The 17,080-nt window shown below is 42.7% G+C and overlaps 1 protein-coding gene across 2 annotated transcripts in view; it reads right to left on the bottom strand.

Annotated features, from left to right (window-relative positions):
• LOC143469156 (titin-like) overlaps positions 1-17,080 on the bottom strand; it is a 132,671-nt gene that overhangs the window by 42,756 nt on the left and 72,835 nt on the right. For both annotated transcript variants that reach the window (XM_076966738.1, XM_076966739.1), the window contains 22 exons: positions 16,949-17,072; positions 16,727-16,878; positions 16,490-16,628; positions 16,252-16,388; positions 15,944-16,172; positions 5,100-15,857; positions 4,765-5,014; positions 4,591-4,695; positions 4,284-4,506; positions 4,030-4,191; positions 3,713-3,919; positions 3,420-3,593; positions 3,197-3,319; positions 2,803-3,099; positions 2,409-2,696; positions 2,148-2,302; positions 1,814-1,958; positions 1,564-1,714; positions 1,339-1,490; positions 668-890; positions 309-566; positions 39-183 (listed from right to left, as the gene is read on the bottom strand). In XM_076966738.1, the coding sequence (XP_076822853.1) occupies positions 39-183; positions 309-566; positions 668-890; positions 1,339-1,490; positions 1,564-1,714; positions 1,814-1,958; positions 2,148-2,302; positions 2,409-2,696; positions 2,803-3,099; positions 3,197-3,319; positions 3,420-3,593; positions 3,713-3,919; positions 4,030-4,191; positions 4,284-4,506; positions 4,591-4,695; positions 4,765-5,014; positions 5,100-15,857; positions 15,944-16,172; positions 16,252-16,388; positions 16,490-16,628; positions 16,727-16,878; positions 16,949-17,072 (14,597 nt within the window). The remainder of the gene's footprint in view (positions 1-38; positions 184-308; positions 567-667; positions 891-1,338; positions 1,491-1,563; positions 1,715-1,813; positions 1,959-2,147; positions 2,303-2,408; positions 2,697-2,802; positions 3,100-3,196; positions 3,320-3,419; positions 3,594-3,712; positions 3,920-4,029; positions 4,192-4,283; positions 4,507-4,590; positions 4,696-4,764; positions 5,015-5,099; positions 15,858-15,943; positions 16,173-16,251; positions 16,389-16,489; positions 16,629-16,726; positions 16,879-16,948; positions 17,073-17,080) is intronic.

Genomic DNA, 17,080 nt, shown 5'->3' with positions numbered 1-17,080 from the left:
AAAAGAACAATTAATAAAGTACAACCGTAAATACTTACATCGGATACACCGAGATTCTGTACTGGCCCAGGGGAGTCCAATACTTTCACTTTGACTGGGATAGTTTTTGAACCAGCGCTGTTTTCAATAACCAGTTCATATGAGCCAGCATCGTTGCGGTTGCAATTCTCAACAACCAACAAACTAAACGAAGACAAAAATTTTAGAGTCAAAAAAACTAGACGAGGAGATACGCCAATGATACAATTTTCAATTTGGTGGAAATAATTCAACAGATCATAAAGTTGTGATTAGATTCTGTAAGTAACCTGTATGATGAGGTGGTATCAATTGTTGTTCTATCTTCCGGTAATCCACCTTCCTTCGCCCAAGAAGCTGTTGGTATGGGTCTTCCTCTTATGGTCACAAACTGTCGGATTGATCCCCCTGCTTTTACGGTGAGAGCGCGTTTCATTTCAGCATCCAATTCAAATGAAGGAGCTTCTATGATTTCAATAGGATTAACTAGCACAGTTGGTTCACTTGGTTCGGAGAGTCCCGAAGCGTTAGAAGCTTTCACGCGGAATCTACATAGAAGATGTAACCGTTGAGTAAATAAAAACTTTCATATCAATCCACCCAAATAAATTGCCCGACCAGTAAATATATATTATAAAAATCATTGTACCTGTACTTGACATCAGACATGAGGTTTGTGACAGTGAATTGCGTAGCTTCAATGGGTTTTACTCCACTGACATTTTCAAATGCCTCAGAATCGCCTGTTGCCATTTCAACAACATAACCAGACAACGACGCTCCACCATCATAAGTCGGTTTTGTCCATTCCAAGCTTATGCTCGATTTAGTGGTGTCTGACACTTTAGGAGTTCCTGGTGCTCCTGGTTCATCTACAGTAGTGCAAAGAAAGCTTTATTCTTTCCTTTTCATGCAGTTAACAGTCTACGCGTACAATACTACCTTCTGTATGGGCTGTAACTGTTATATTTTTTGTGAACCTCCTATAATTTAGATGGTTTTCCATATGAATTTCCATGTCTTACAACTTAATGTCGCTATGCCATTTGAACTTCAGTGAAAATCAGAGTATTCATTCAACGCATTACAAATCACCAATGAAAACCTATCTTTGACAGGTTTGCTATTCTGACAAAGTACCGTCATTGCGCCTACCACGGCTTGCCAATAACGTTACTACTGTACTTATACCCGAAGGAGTAAACTATTTATGGTAATTAGGTTATACGTGACGCATTTAATCATCGGAAGAATAATAATTAATAAAGTTTCAGCAACTGCAATGATTGACCTAGGAATGCAAAAGTCTTTGTTACTTACAGACTGGGTCACTGGCTGTGAAGAAGTCAGAACAGTCGCTAACCGGTCCGATGCCAGCTTTATTTACGGCAGCTACCCGGTATTCGTATTCATAACCCTCTGTGAGACCGGTCACTCGAAGGCGGTTTTCCCGAACCGGTTCCTGGTTACACCTGATAACAACGAATTAGTTAACGCTGAAGAGCCACCGTTAAACAAAGTCGCTTCCACTCCAAGATATCATACCGAATCCATTTTAATCCCTTTTTATGATGACGCTCTAAAGTGTATCCAACAATTTCACTTCCTCCGTCAGATTCTGGTCGATCCCATGTGACTGTCATTGTTGTCTTTGTCGCTTTTGTCATGTTTGGTTTTCCAGGTGCGCCAGGAACATCTGCGTGAACGAATAAAAGTTAAAATAGTATCACATTTCGGTGAAAGTTGAGTCTCAATTCAAGCGAATAGTTGTTAAAAGCGGTATCATGTGACTTACCAAACGGATTCTTGCAAATAACAGACTCCGATTCGGTTGGTGCACCAACTCCATATTTGTTTTGAGCAGAAACTCGGAAAATGTATTGGTTACCAGCGATTAGTTTAGGGCAAGTGATATCGCAATGCATACCTGCATCGCCAACCTGTAATTTATTATCTTAATTTAACTTGACATTTTGCAATGAAATAGTTAAAGTGCCTTTATTAGCAATTACTGTAGTTCGATTATGGCACACAGGGATTGAAGTCGAATAGGATGAGAGCAATAATCGTAGTATTATTGAGGAAATGAAAGTGGATGGTTAATCAATCTCATAGTTAAAACAACTTACCATGGTCCAAAGTAGTCGGCTAGTTTCACGCTTCTCAACTATGTAATTTGTAATATTGCTTCCACCGTTTTCTTTTGGTTCAGTCCAAGATAGTTTACACTTGTCTGCAGTCATGTTCGATATTCGTACTGGGCCAGTAACTGGTCCAGGTTTGTCTAGTAATTTTGTGCATAATTACTACTAAAGTGAACGCATCAATCTATCCCCTTTACTTGGTTAGCACAACAAAGTATCCAAAACACAACTTTAATTAAGACTTACCAAGAACTTGCACGTGGCAGCTTGCTGAGTTTGAGCCGTAATGGTTAGCTGCTGTAACCACATACTCGCCTCCGTTAACAAGCCCGATGCCTCTTATGGTGAGAAAAGCGTGGGTGATCGATCTGTCGATCTTAATTTTGTCTGTTTGTGTGAGTTGTTTGTCTTTGTAGCTCCAGGTAACACCTGGGACCGGTTTACCATCCGTCATTGCTTGAATTTGGACATCTTCACCAGCTCGGACAACCAAACCATCAAGAAGCGCCACGTCAAGAGTCACACTAGCTGGTTCTAAATATAAATATTTGCATATAATAAGAATGATTGCCTGACAGTGAAAGTGCTCCGAAAAGTGACTTCAGTGCTTCAGTATTTTTTTGTCGTTCCGACAACTTACCATATTCTTCCTTGCATACAATAGGTCCAGTATTTTCTGATGGTTGAGATGCAGCTCCGGCTGTATTTTTGGCTTTTACACGGAAATCGTACCGACTGCCTGGAGTCAGATCTGTAACTTTGAAATCTGTTGTAGGAATATTTCCCATGTTACATTTAATCCAGTTCTTTCCGGGTAGATTTCGACGTTCCACGTCATAACCAGATATTCGGTGACCACCATCAGTGGTTGGCGCATCCCATTGTAATGAAATGCTGTCATTAGTTGATTCATAGACAACAGGGCAGGTTGGTGATCCTGTACAAACATCCAAAAAATACTTTAGTACATCGCCTTCAGATAATATTTGACTTTAAAATGTATAGCGGTTTCTTTGAAGGAGAGTATTATGTACCAATGGGATCCAAAGCAAGCTTAGTTTCAGATGGCTGGGACGGTTCAGATGGTCCAGCCATGTTAATAGCACTAACTCTGAACTGATACTCCAAACCTTCACTAAGTCCGTTTGCTCTACAATCTGCAAAAAAAAAAAAATTTTCATTTGTTTTGTTTGAATACATTTGACAATAACAACTTGCGTTCACTAAAAGCCTTTTAAAATTCTACACTTTTCATACCAGTCGTATGTGTTTTACAAAGAGTTTTCCACAAAATCGAATTTTTTTCCTTAATTTCAACAATATATTCGGTAATTTCAGAGCCACCATCTTTTCTTGGTGGTTTCCATTTCAATGCCATTGAATCGCGCATGCACGTCACGATTTCAGGAGCAGCGGGCGAGTTTGGCACATCTATGGAAAAATTTCAGGATTACAACTTTCAGGGAAAATTATAACGAAAAAACGGCTGAAAATAGGAGATAGTAGGCGTGATTACAAAATTATATTCATATTACAGGCAATAAACTTACTAAATGGATATTTAGCCACAACCGTCTCCGATAAAAGTGGAGAGCTAACACCAAATCGATTCTCTGCCATAACTCGGAAAGTGTACTCGTTGCCACCAAGCAGTCCTGTGACGCGACAGGTAGGTCGAGCAATTGATGATGTCACAAGTGACCACGTTCCAATTTTAATATCACGTTTCTCAACAATGTAGTTAGTAATGTCAGAACCTGCAAGAAGAAAAACAAATTTACTGTTACCTAATCCCAAATGTATGATTGCATCAATACATCGCTATCGTATAAATACCGCCAACTAAGTTTACCATGCTACACCTTACCTCCAGTATCTTTGGGAATTTTCCAAGTTAGAGTTGCCTGTTCAGCAGTAAGTTCAGATATTTGAAGTGGGCCAAGTGGAGCACTGGGCTTTCCAACCACAATAAATTTGACATGGGCAACTTTTTTACCAGCAGCGTTTGTTGCAGTGATAGCATATTTACCTGCGAGATAGCATGGGTATTGTTGTTATAACTGTTGTTGTAATAACTGTGAATAATTGCGTCATTTTGTAAACTGATAAAACTTAACGAACCAGCATCAGTTTTTCGAACTTCTTTGATCATCAGTATGGTGGAGATTTGTGTATCTTCAACGCACACACGTGTATCTTGCTTCAAATCCTCTTCGTCCTTATGCCACTTAATTTCCGGCTTGGGTATGCCTTCAAATGGTATCTTTAACTTACCCGGTGTACCTTCACGAGCTTGGAATGTTAGATTGGATAATTCGGTGAGATTGAAGCTTGGAGTAACAGTCTGTAAATGGAAACCATTGATTACACAAACAGAATATCACAAGTGCTTGTACCTGCTTCAAATTAAATTAAGTAAATTTTTTACCTGGTCTTTTGCGTTGAAGTTGCGTTCTCTTGGCTGACCAAGTCCAGCCTCATTCTTCGCAGAAACTCGGACTGTGTAATCCTTGCCTTGCTTTAGACCAGTAATCTAAAAGAGTTATAGTATTGTAGATCATCTATAGCAAAATAACATCATAAAAAGTTTCGAATAGCTTACCTTGTAGCTCAAAACCTTCACTTCTCCAACCTCTGACCAATTGTCCGTGTCTTTTGGAGCAAGTTCGACAACATAGCCAGTCAACCTGCTGCCACCATCATGGGTAGGTTTTTGCCATGAAACAGTAGCACTGGATTTGGTAGTTTCTACAATTTCCAAACGTTGCACTGGCCCAGGTTCTTGCGTAGCTTTAACAGGCTCTGGGGTTTCAGATGGCACGCCAATGCCAAACTCGTTTTCGGCCAATACCCTGAAAACATAATCAAGTAAAGATTTGATCTGTTAAAGCAAATTTTAAAATAAATACGTTTTCAAATAAGAGCCTGAAACCTCACCTAAAGAAATAACTCTTCCCAGTTTCCAAATTATTCACAGTCCATGAAGTTCTCGAGCATTGTGTGGTGACTGTGGTCCATGCCTTTCTAGTCGATTCGCGCTTTTCGACAATATAGTTAGTGATCGCTGATCCACCGTCATTTATCGGCGGTTCCCAGGAGAAGCTGGCAGATTCTTGTGTTACTTCCTTAAATGTGATAAATCCAGGAGGCCCAGGTGAATCTTGAACGCGGACAATAACTGTTGAAGACTTTTTACCACTGCTGTTTTCGAGAGTAATAATGTATTTTCCGGAATCGTCTCGGTTGCAATTTGGAATTAGCAGTAAGCTATCCCAATCTGAGGATTTGATATCTACACGGTTCAACGATAATTCACCATCCACTTTTGACCAACTAACACGTGGCGCAGGTCTCCCTTTCAACTGACAGTACAAGCGAATTGTGCCACCAGCTTTTATTACCACGGCCTTCATGAGAGATGCATCCAGTTCCATAGTTGGTGGCTCAAGAATGTCTACTGGCTTGACAGTTCCCTGTACTTCACTTGCTTCAGATTCACCAACTGCATTAACAGCTTTGACTCGGAAACGATAATCACGGCCACTGGCCAAACCTGGTACGGTAAGTTTCGCAATGTGTGTCTTTGCAGCCAATGCAAATTCATCTGGACTCTCCGGATTAGCAAGTTCGACTAGGTATCCAGTAATAGGACTGTCCCCGTCGTAAGCTGGCTTTCCCCATTCTAAATCGACACTACTTCGCGTTGTATCGACCACCTTTGGAAAGGCTGGTGGGCCAGGTGGGTATTTAGGATCTTGAGAAATTGCTGGTTGAGATGGGGCACTAGGCGTTCCAATCCCAGCTACATTTTCTGCTGTAATTCGGAATTCGTATTCCACACCTTCTGTTAAATTAGAAACTTTACTTGATCGGTCTGAAACCGGCTGACGGTTGACTTTAGCCCACTGAACAGCTTTAGTTTCTCTCTTTTCCAAGTAGTAACCTGTAATAGGTTTACCACCATCATCAGAAGGTAACTTCCAAGACAAAGTCATTGTAGATTTGGTCGGATTAGTGATAGTAGGTGGTTCCGGGGCCCCTGGTACTGAAAATGGATTTTTAGCAACAACAGGTTCGCTCATCAGAGGAAGGCCTATGCCGTACTTGTTTTCCGCAGATACACGGAATTCATATTCATGTTTCTCAATTAATTTGCTGATAGCAAATTCGGTCGATTGAGCGCTACCGCTTACCATAGCCCAAGTTGGCCTGGACGTTTCACGTCTTTCGATTACATAGTTTGTAATAGGCGCACCCCCATCTTCAAGAGGTACATTCCAGGAAAGTTTTAAGCGATTGGCCAATATATTGGAATATTTAACTGGACCTTGAGGAACGCCAGGCACATCAAGTACACGTACCTTAACGCTAGCTGAGGCAGTGCCACTTGAGTTTTCCAAGATCAATGTGTAATTGCCCGCATCACCACGCTTGCATGACCGAATGACAACCTTTGACTGATTAAGTGCAGTTTGAACAATAACAGCACCATCGCTTGTACTCTTAAGTTCTTCTTCGTTACGCTTCCAAATGGCAGTAGGCTTAGGCTTCCCAGTTATTGTGGCTTCAATAATAATATCGTGACCAGCACGAACATCTAAATGGTCGCAACAACTGGCATCCAAAGTAACAGCAGGAGCAGCTATAGCCTGCCGAACAAGTACAGCGTCGGTGGTTTCCGACGGCTTGGAAAGAGTTACAGCTGTTTTGGCAATTATTCTGAAGCAGAATGTTTCACCTTCTTCTAAGTTTGTTAAAACAAAACTCGTTTCTGGTCCTTTGGTTGAAATATGTCTGATCCATTTTTCGTCAGGTAACATCTGCTTTTCAACAACGTATCCGGCAAGTTTAGATCCTCCTGTACAGCGAGGAGCAGTCCAAGCGAGTTCGACAGTGTTATTCGTGACATCGACAACGTCTGGCTTGCCGGGAGCATCACATGGATCTCGTGCGGCTAAGGGTTGTGTAGGCTGACAGAATGGTCCAGCACCGGCGGTATTACAAGCTTGAACCCGGAATTGATATTCGATGCCTTCCAATAGGTTGCTATCAACAATTTCTCGACGCTTTACCAACGATTTATTGACTGCAGTCCACAACAAGCTGTTAATTTCTTTCTTTTCTACGTTATATCCACGAACAGGGTTTCCTCCGTCAGTTTCTGGTACTTCCCACGATAAGGTAGCGGAATCCTTTCCAATCTTAACCACTTGCAAGCTACGAGGTACATCAGGAGGGCCGAAAGGATATGTGGTCTTGACCACTTGTGACGAAAGTGCATCACTCACACCGCATTTATTTTCAGCTTTAATACGGAAAACATATTCACTGCCTTTAGTGAGCTTTCCAACTCGGAGAGTAGTTCGCGAAACTGTATTGCTAACCACCTTGAAACCAGGATGTCCGGTCTCAGACATCTCAACAACGTAGTTTGTGATTGGACAGCCTCCGTTATCCTCTGGTGTGTTCCATAACAAAGTTACGGTGTCAATGTTTAAATCTTTAAATTCAACAGGTCCCACTGGTTGGCTAGGACGATCAAGAACCTCAACATTGACGTTGACCTGAAGCTTACCATTGACATTCTCAGCCCTTATTGAGTATTCACCCGTGTCATTTCGTTGAGCCTTAGTTATACCAAGTGATGATCCTGTTGATGTTTTCTGGATAAGTATTCGTTCACCTTCTACCAATTCGACACCCTTACGCATCCAGTACGAGGTTGGATGAGGTTTGCCAGTGATGCTGGCTTCAATAAACACCTTATTTCCAGCGCGAACTCTAATCTCTTTCGGCAGTGTTATTTTGGGAGCTTCTGCAGGTTCTTTCACGTGTATGATTTCAGTTTCTCGAGGTGGTCCATCGAGTTCCTCATTACGTGCTTTAACTTGAAATTGATACTTTTTATTGGACAAATTGACTACCGTTACAGACAAATCAGTAACCGTTCTGAATTCTAACCAATTTGGAGATCCTTCACCTTGATATTCGATAACATATCCAGAGATACGGCCGCCTCCGGTATGCGTTGGTTTATCCCATGAAAGCGTTACAGTTGATTTTGTAACATCAATAACTTTCAATTTATTCACAGGTCCAGGTTCTGTTATTGGTGTTCTTGCTCTTACAGGCTTCGGTGTTTCGGCTGGTACGCCAACTCCAAATTTGTTTTCGGCTTTGATACGGAAGTAATATTCTTTACCTTCCACAAGTTTTGTGACTCGAAATGCTGTCTTCAGACACTCATTTGTGCAAAGGGCCCAAGTCTTCTTGTCTGCTTCCTTGCATTCAACGACGTAGTTTATTATTTCAGCACCGCCGTCTATTTCCGGTGGAGTCCAAGAAATCTGAGTGGAAGAAGCTGTAATGTCTTTCACAATAATGTTACTAACAGGTCCAGGAGTATCCAACACTTTGACATTAATGTTGACGGATTTTGAACCTTTAGGGTTAGCTACAGTGAGTATATATTTGCCTGCATCATCTCTACAACAGTCAGGTATGGCGACGGATGTCCTGAGATCTGTAACATCTACATCTGCCCTGCGTGACAAGATAGCGCCTTGTTTTGTCCATTTTATGGTGGGTTTCGGACGACCCTTTACTGAAGCAAGTAGACGAAGTGTAGATCCAGCTTTGATTTCAATTTGTTTGCGCATATCTGCGTCAAGATCAATTTCGGGTTCTTCCAAAATTTCTTTTGGCTGTACAGCGCCGCTAACTTCTTCGTACTGTCCTTGGCCAACTGCGTTGACTGCTGCCACACGGAACACATACGTTTGTTCCACTCTCAGTCCAGTAACTACAAATTCTGTTGTACGAGGTGTTCCAACACTGACGTTGCATTTACGCCAGTCGTCCAATCCTTCAACACTTGATTCAACCACGTAGCCAAGCACGCGAGTACCACCATCATATGCTGGTGCACCCCAGTGCAATGTAACCGAGTTCTTAGTTGTGTCGACTACTTTCGGGTTACTTGGAGGACCTGGAACTTCTGTTGGTTCTTTTATTGTAATCAACTTTGTCGGTTCACTGGGTTCACCGATACCGATCTCATTTTCGGCTAACACTCTAAACTGGTAGTCATATCCGTTTGATAAACTTATAACGTTAAGCCTTGTATCTCTTGTAGACTTGGTATTACACGGTGACCAACGAACACCTTTCTTTTCACGCTTCTCAATGTAATACCCAGCGATATCGCGGCCACCGTCCTTTTCTGGTACTTTCCATGTGACTAAGGCGCTGTCTTTCCCAACCTTGGTAATTTCTGGTGATATGGGAGGTCCTGGTGGACTGTAGGGGCTCTTCGCCACAACTGGTGGAGACTCAATTGCAGGGCCTGATCCCATTTTGTTTTCTGCACGAACGCGAAAGATGTATTCGTTTCCTTCCAACAATCTAGGGACTGGATATGCACACGCAGTTACAGATGCTGTAACAACAGACCATACCATGCGACTGGTTTCACATTTTTCCAGTTGATAATTGGTGATATCACTTCCGCCATTATCGACTGGAGCTTCCCAAGCCACAGTGCAGCGATTTTTATTCAACGACACAATCCTGACTGGTCCCGTGCAAGCGCCGGGTTTATCCAAGATATTGATTTTCGCCGTGGCAGTGGCGGTACCCACTTTGTTGCTCGCGGTGACTGTATAATTACCACAATCTGCACGAGAAGCATTGGAAATGGTCAACCTAGTGGTTTCATCGGTAGTTTTTACCGAGCATCGAGCAACTTTGTAAAGGTCAGTATCACCAAGCCTCCACGTGACTTTCGGATCAGGTCGACCGGAAATGCTTGCGGTTACCACAATGTCAGTGCTAGCACGTCCCAAGATTTCGCCCTTAGTAGCTTGTGATGTGATCTCAACAGTGGGTTTTTCAAGTGGCTCCGTTGCCGATACATAGTCCGATGTAACACAGATTTGACTTAATCCTGCTTTGTTTCTTGCCATAACGCCGAAGCGGTACGCCGAATTTTCTTCAAGATCTGCAACTCTAAATACGGTATTCAAAGACCCGGTGTTAATTTCCCTCCATTCTTTTGTACCGCGTTTCATAACAACAATTTGGTATTCCGTAATCGGACTTCCACCATTCCATTCTGGTTTGGACCAGGAAAGATCAACAAATTTTTTTCCAGTTTTCGAAACTCCTAGGTCTTGGGGAGCTTGCGGTGCTTGAATAGGGTCCTCAGCAAGAATGGGTGATTTAAGTTCCAAACTTGGACCAAGACCACATTTGTTTTCAGCGGTAACACGAAAGAAATACTCATGATTATCAACTAAAGGCACTTTGATCATTTTCTTAGTACCTTCAGAGCTAGCTATAGTCCATCCAAGAGAAGAGAACCCAGGTAATGTTGGTTCTTTCATTTCCAAGATATAATTCGTGATTTCGGTGCCACCGTCATCCACAGGATGATCCCACGACAAAACACAGGATTTTTTAGTGATATAACTCACTTTGAGATTCTGGCAAATACCTGGTTTGTCCAGAACAACAACATCAAATTTAACAAGCTTTTCACCAGCAGTATTCTTAACCTTCAACGTGTACGTGCCACTGTCCGATCGTTCCGATTCGCGTATTGTCAGTTCTGAGCCAATTGCCGTTTTTTCAGCTGTAGCTTTGCTAACATCGATGACCTGGCCGTTTTTCATCCAGTTTATTTCAGGTTCTGGGCGTCCGGTTATACGAGCATTGAGTCGAATGGTTTGTCCAACCCTGAACGTGACTTTACCCAACATAAAAGCATCTAGGGTGATTTCAGGTTCTTCAACAATGTCCTTTATAATAGTTGCCGATGGAACCTCGCGCGGCTCGCCTTCACCAACTTTGTTCATAGCTAACACTCTAAAACGATAACCACTGTCTTCTTTAAGTCCGGGGGCACGGAATTCACATCTAGGTGTAGATTCTTTGTTTATGCGTACCCAGTCATTTTCAGTTGACTCCTGAATCAGAGAGGATAGATCCACCCGGATGCATTCCACAAAGTAACCTATAATGTGGCTTCCACCATCCTTTAATGGTTTATTCCAGGTTAAAGTGGCAGATGAACGATCGTGATCAGCAACTTTAGGGTTAAGTGGAGGCCCAGGAGGCGACATAGGTTTCAAAGCTTTTACGAAAGGCGTTTGCTCTGACGATTTGCTTAATCCAGCTTTATTTTCAGCGACAACTCTAAACGTATATTCCCTTCCTTCAAAGAGACCCTTTACCCTCATTGTAAATCCAAGAAGTGGCTCATGGGTAACCTTAGACCATTTTCCACCTTCCTTATCCATACGTTCAATAATAAAGCCAATGATGGGACTTCCTCCATCAGACTTAGGAGCCTCCCAGTGTAAGGTGCAAGCGTTTTCCGATACTTCACTAACTCGTGGCATTACAGGAGCATCGGGAACATCAAACATATGCTTTGCGACTTCTGGTTTTGAATCAAGAGCGTCTCCAACGCCGTGCTTGTTTTCTGCTCGGACTCGGAAAAGATATTCTTTTCCTGGTATTAGCCGTGGTACCTTGCATTTAGTGCGAGTACTCTTTGAGCTAACAACGCCCCATGTCTGCTTGGATGTGTCTTTCTTTTCAACAACATAATTTGTTATTGGAGAGCCTCCATCATCCTTTGGCGGTAGCCACGATATGATCGCATATTCTGGAGTCATTTCAAGTAGGTTAATAGGGCCAATCGGGACACCTGGCTTGTCTAAAACAGTAACGTGTACCGATGCTGATTTAGCTCCAGCATCATTTTTTACTAGCAAACTATACTCCTGGGTATCCGACCTTTGAGCCTTTCGGATAGTAAGCAGTGTCGAAGTAGGTTTGATGTCGACAGTAACACGGTCATCAGATACAATTTCACGTCCGTCTGCAGTACTCCAATGTTGTATGGGTACAGGTACACCAACAACAGTTGCTGGAATTCGCAATGTGCTTCCCGCCTTAACCGTTAGCCCCTCGAGAGTCTTTACATCAATTTCAATCATAGGAGATTGCAGTTTTTGTCTAGGTGCTACAGGCATTGTTTGATCTGGGCGACTTTCTCCAGCTTCGTTTACAGCACGCACGCGTAGTTTATAAAGACTACCCTCTTTTAAATCCGATATAGTGCAACCAGTGTCTTTGACGATCTTGTACTGAACCCATTCCTTATCGCTGACATCGATCTCAAGACCGGCTTTAAGTCTTTCGTCAAGATTTTTCTCCAAGCCTAATTCAATGTAATCCACAATATAACTAGAAATTGCTGCACCACCATCTCGATCGGGCTTCGACCAAGACAATGTCAAGGCAGTTTTGTCGATGTCAGTCACATCAAGATCTTTTGGAGGTCCGGGAGTGTGAATCGGATCTCTGGCAATAATTTCCTCCGAATCTGCAGAAGGACCGAAGCCAAACTGATTTTCAGCTGTAACCCGGAATGTGTAGTGAGTGCCTTCAGTAAGATACTTTACCATAATACTTGTTTTCCTGGCAGACAAAGATACTGGTTTCCACACTTTTGAATCCACATTATATCTCTCTACTTTGTATCCTGAGACAATAGCGCCGCCATTGTCAGCGGGCGCTTTCCATTTCAAGTAGCAAGAATCAGATCGAATTTCACTGACACGTAGGTGCTGTGGGGCACTCGGCGTGTCCAAAACGTTAACAATTACAGATGCAGACTTCTTTCCAGCTGCATTTTCCACGACCAAGGAATATCGTCCGGTATCACTTCTGGCCGATTTTTCTATTGATAACTGCACGACGCCATGGTTTGTGCTGCGTTTATATCTATCATCATCAGAGGGTAATTCCTGGTCACTTCGACTCCAGGAAATACTGGGAAATGGCTTGCCTTTGACTATGGCACTAAGGTGTAAAGACGTACCGGTTTTAATTATTTGCTCGCGTGACATTGATGCTTGAAGCTCAATTTCTGGTGGTTCCAATTTCTCCTTCACAATAACGCTGCCTTTAATTAAGGCAGGCTCGCTTAATCCAGCTTTATTCACTGCTGTAACACGAACCCGATATTCGTAATTTTCGATGAGGTCAGGAATAGTGTATGAAGTATCTTTTTGAGTTTCCTGTGTGCACCAAATCTTCCATGCCTCGCTTCCTGCCTTTTGTGACTCAACAATATATCCTATAATGGGAGAGCCGCCATCATGCCTAGGTTTCTGCCAAGCAACAGTAACCGACGTCTTCGTAATACCTTTTACTTGTGGGTTTACAACCGGACTTGGAGGCGAAATCGGATCTTCCGCTTTTACTTGTTTTGATGGAAGGCATCTTTCTCCAACCCCGATGCTGTTCTCAGCAGCAACTCTGAACTCATATTCGTTTCCTTGCAGTAATCCGGTGACTGTGTATCTCGGTTCGTTAATAAGTTCTTTAGTTACTCGTGCCCACCTCTCACTTTTTAGCTCACGTTTCTCTACAACGTAATTAAAGATTGCTTTACCTCCGTCATACGGTTTGCTCCATGAAAGACTAACGGAATCTTTACGGACGTCTTTTATTGTGAGTGCATCTGGTGCATCAGGAACACGATAACGATCTTTTACCACTACTCCATCTGTCACTGCTGAATCAGAGCAACCTTGTGAATTTTCAGCCATCACGCGGAACATATACTCTGCTCCTTCTATTAACTTGCTTATACGGAATTCAGTTTTTAGTGATGTTGAGTTAACCGTCGTCCAAATCATGCGAGAAATATCGCGCTTTTCGATTACATAGTTCATGAGTTCTGAACCACCGTCATCCTGTGGTGGATTCCATGTAAGTACGACATGTTCACGTGTTATTTCTGCCACATAGAGATCACGTGGTGGAGTGGGCTTATCAACAACAACAAGTTGAAGTTTTGCATCGCGTTGTCCACCTTCGTTTTGCACAGTTACTTTGTAAGTACCGCTGTCAGCTCGCTGGCCTTTATGCACTTCAATAGCGGTTGATGTGCTACTGGTATTAAGTTGAAAACGGTCGTCAGATTTCACAAGGTTTCCGTCACGCTCCCACGAAACTTTTGGAGCCGGACGTCCAGAAATTTTAGCTGCCACGCGGTAAGGTTCCCCAACACGAACAACTACCTTTTCTCTTGCATCGAGCTTTAAGGTAGGTGGTTCAATTGTGTCCCTGCAAATGACTGGTTTAGTTGGGAAAGATGGTGGCCCAACTCCACGTTCGTTTTTGGCGATAACTCTAAATTCGTAGTTATCACCTTCATTAAACCCATCCAGGGTCACCTTAGTATCACGAATCATTTTATCCGTTGCCGGTAGATGCCGTTCCTGGCCAACTAATCGTTTTTCCAGCAAATATTCACCTACAGGCATGCCGCCATCCGACTTCGGTGGTTTCCATTCCAAGCTTACAGTGCTTTTTGTGACATCAACGACACGTAGATCGTCAGGTCTGCCAGGTTCACTAATCGGATCTCTAGCTGTCAAGGGCAGGGAAGTTTCGATAGCAGGACCCACGCCAATAATGTTTTCAGCCGCTACGCGGAACATGTAGGATTCACCTTCAATAAGTCCCTGCACCACAGCAGAGGTTCTAGTGACAGTCAAAGAAACCTTTGTCCAAGATCTTCGTGATGAATCTCTTTTCTCCAGAACGTAATTCGTAATAGCACATCCACCGTCATCTTCTGGTGTTTTCCAGGCAAGTCCAATGGTATCTCTAGTTACATTCTGGGGTTCAATGGGACCTTCACAAATTCCTGGAACATCCTGAACGACTACTTCAACATCCAGACGTTTTTCTCCGGCAGCATTTTTAGCGACAACACTGTATTTTCCAGAATGATTTCTTTGACAATTGCGAATTGTCATGTCACGGCTATTTCCAGCAACGCCGACTTTTGCTTCTTCAGGTAATTCACCTTCATCTTTTTCCCAAGAAACTTCGGGCATAGGGCGGCCATTTACGTAGAGAGGTACTTTTATCACCCCTCCTGCACGAACAATAATCTTGTCCTTAACTGAAGCATCCAAGACAATGTCCGGTTCAACGAGCTTTTCAGCAACAGTGACAACTTCGGTATAGCCAGATTCACCGCATCCAGCAGTATTCACAGCAGATACTCTAAATTTATAAGTTTTATCTTTCACCAAATCGGGAACGACAAACTCGTTTGACCTTATCTCATGCTTGCTTGCTTTGGTCCAATCATCTGACGCAGCAACTTCTTGCATTTCCACAATATACCCTTTTACTTTGGCACCGCCATCGCTATCAGGTGCTTTCCAAATAAGGGAAACGGTTGAGTTTGAAGTATCCTTTACAGTAACAAATGGCGGCCCCGGTAAAGAAACGGGTGCGCTCGCTAGCACAGGCTCGTTTGGTGTTGAAAATTCGCCTTGACCGGCAGCATTAACCGCTGCCACACGGAACATATACTCCTGGCCTTCTTGGAGGCCACGGACGCGATATTGTGTGCCACCTATTTCATCGGAAGTGGCCTTATTCCATTTTCGTTTTGATCGGGTTCGTTTTTCCAATATGTATTTGGTAATGATAGCACCTCCATCATTTTCAGGTGCTTCCCAAAATACCGTCATCGCATCACGTGAAACTCCGGTAACTGCTGGTTGACCAGGTGCGTTCGGTAATTCATACTGATTACGAGCTTCGCAAGCTCCTTCAGATTCCGTCCAGTCGCTTGATCCAAACTTATTTGTTGCCCTAAATCGAAATTGGTTCGGGTAAAAGCTAGAACGCCTATCATACGTCAACAATGGCTTTAATAAATATTGAAAGAAATTCCTTACTTGACACGAAACAAATACAGCTTTCCTTTCTTTAGCCCGGTAGAGCTGGCACTAAGATCCCGAGTATCAGCAACCGAATGCCAGAAATCTCTGTCTTCTTCACGTCTTTCTACTGTATAATTAGAGATGCGACATCCACCGTCGTCGGTAGGTGGAAGCCAAGAAACGGTGATCTCAGAAGCAGTAACCGAACTAAAGGTGAATGGTCTCTGTGGTGCCGACGGTTTTCCTAGGAAATAAGAAATTCCGAACGTTTTACGACATGGTAATTACATGGAAAGATATGTTTAATTCAACAAAGCTCTCACCTAGAATGTTGACTTTAATCTTCTTCGTGGCTGAACCAGCGGTGTTTTTTGCTGAAATGTGGTATTCTCCAGAGTCAGATCGCACAGATTTCAAAATAATCAAATTGGAAGTGGTCTCACTAGTTTCAATCGATATTCTACAAAACATGATTGTACAAGTAAATAGAAAGGTCACAAATTTGGCCCGATGTATTTGTAATGACGTAAGTTATATCGGCGGGAAAGAAAATTGCAGTACCTGTCAGATGGCTTTATGTCGTCTTCCTGCATTTTCCAGGCAACGACCGGTTGTGGTTTGCCAGCAAATTTAGCAAACAAATCTATGGTAGAACCCTCTTCTAATTCTTTAAACTCAACAGTTTCAATAGTAGGGTAGGCTGAAAAGGCAAGTTTATTAGGAAACGAAAATATGAATATGTAGGAGATAAGAGCATACCAAAAAATATTCATGAAAATCAAAAAAACTAAACAGTACCAAGATCGTCCTTGCAGGTAACTGGTCCAACTTCGTTTGATGGTCGGCTTACACCCACTTCATTTTCTGCGATGACTCGGAAGGTATATTTTTCACTAGTGTCAAGTCCAGTGACATTGTATGCAGTATCACAAAGTTTGTCAGGGTTGCAGCTGCAAAATCCATAATAATTTAGATGTATTTGATAAGCTTGATGAACAAGTGAAAGTAATGTTTCTGTACCTGATCCAAGATTCTCCTGATTTAGAAGGGCGGGCAATCGGAGTTTTCACAGCTGACTTTGATGCTTCCTTGCCATCTGCTTGCTGCTCAGGTACCTTGGCACTTGTGACTTTATCGGTATCACCTAACAGA

Source organism: Clavelina lepadiformis, chromosome 8 (assembly GCF_947623445.1).
Source record: "Clavelina lepadiformis chromosome 8, kaClaLepa1.1, whole genome shotgun sequence".
NCBI lineage: Eukaryota > Metazoa > Chordata > Ascidiacea > Aplousobranchia > Clavelinidae > Clavelina > Clavelina lepadiformis.
Note: the sequence above shows the minus strand (reverse complement) of the source record. Positions and strands in the feature narration are given on the sequence as shown.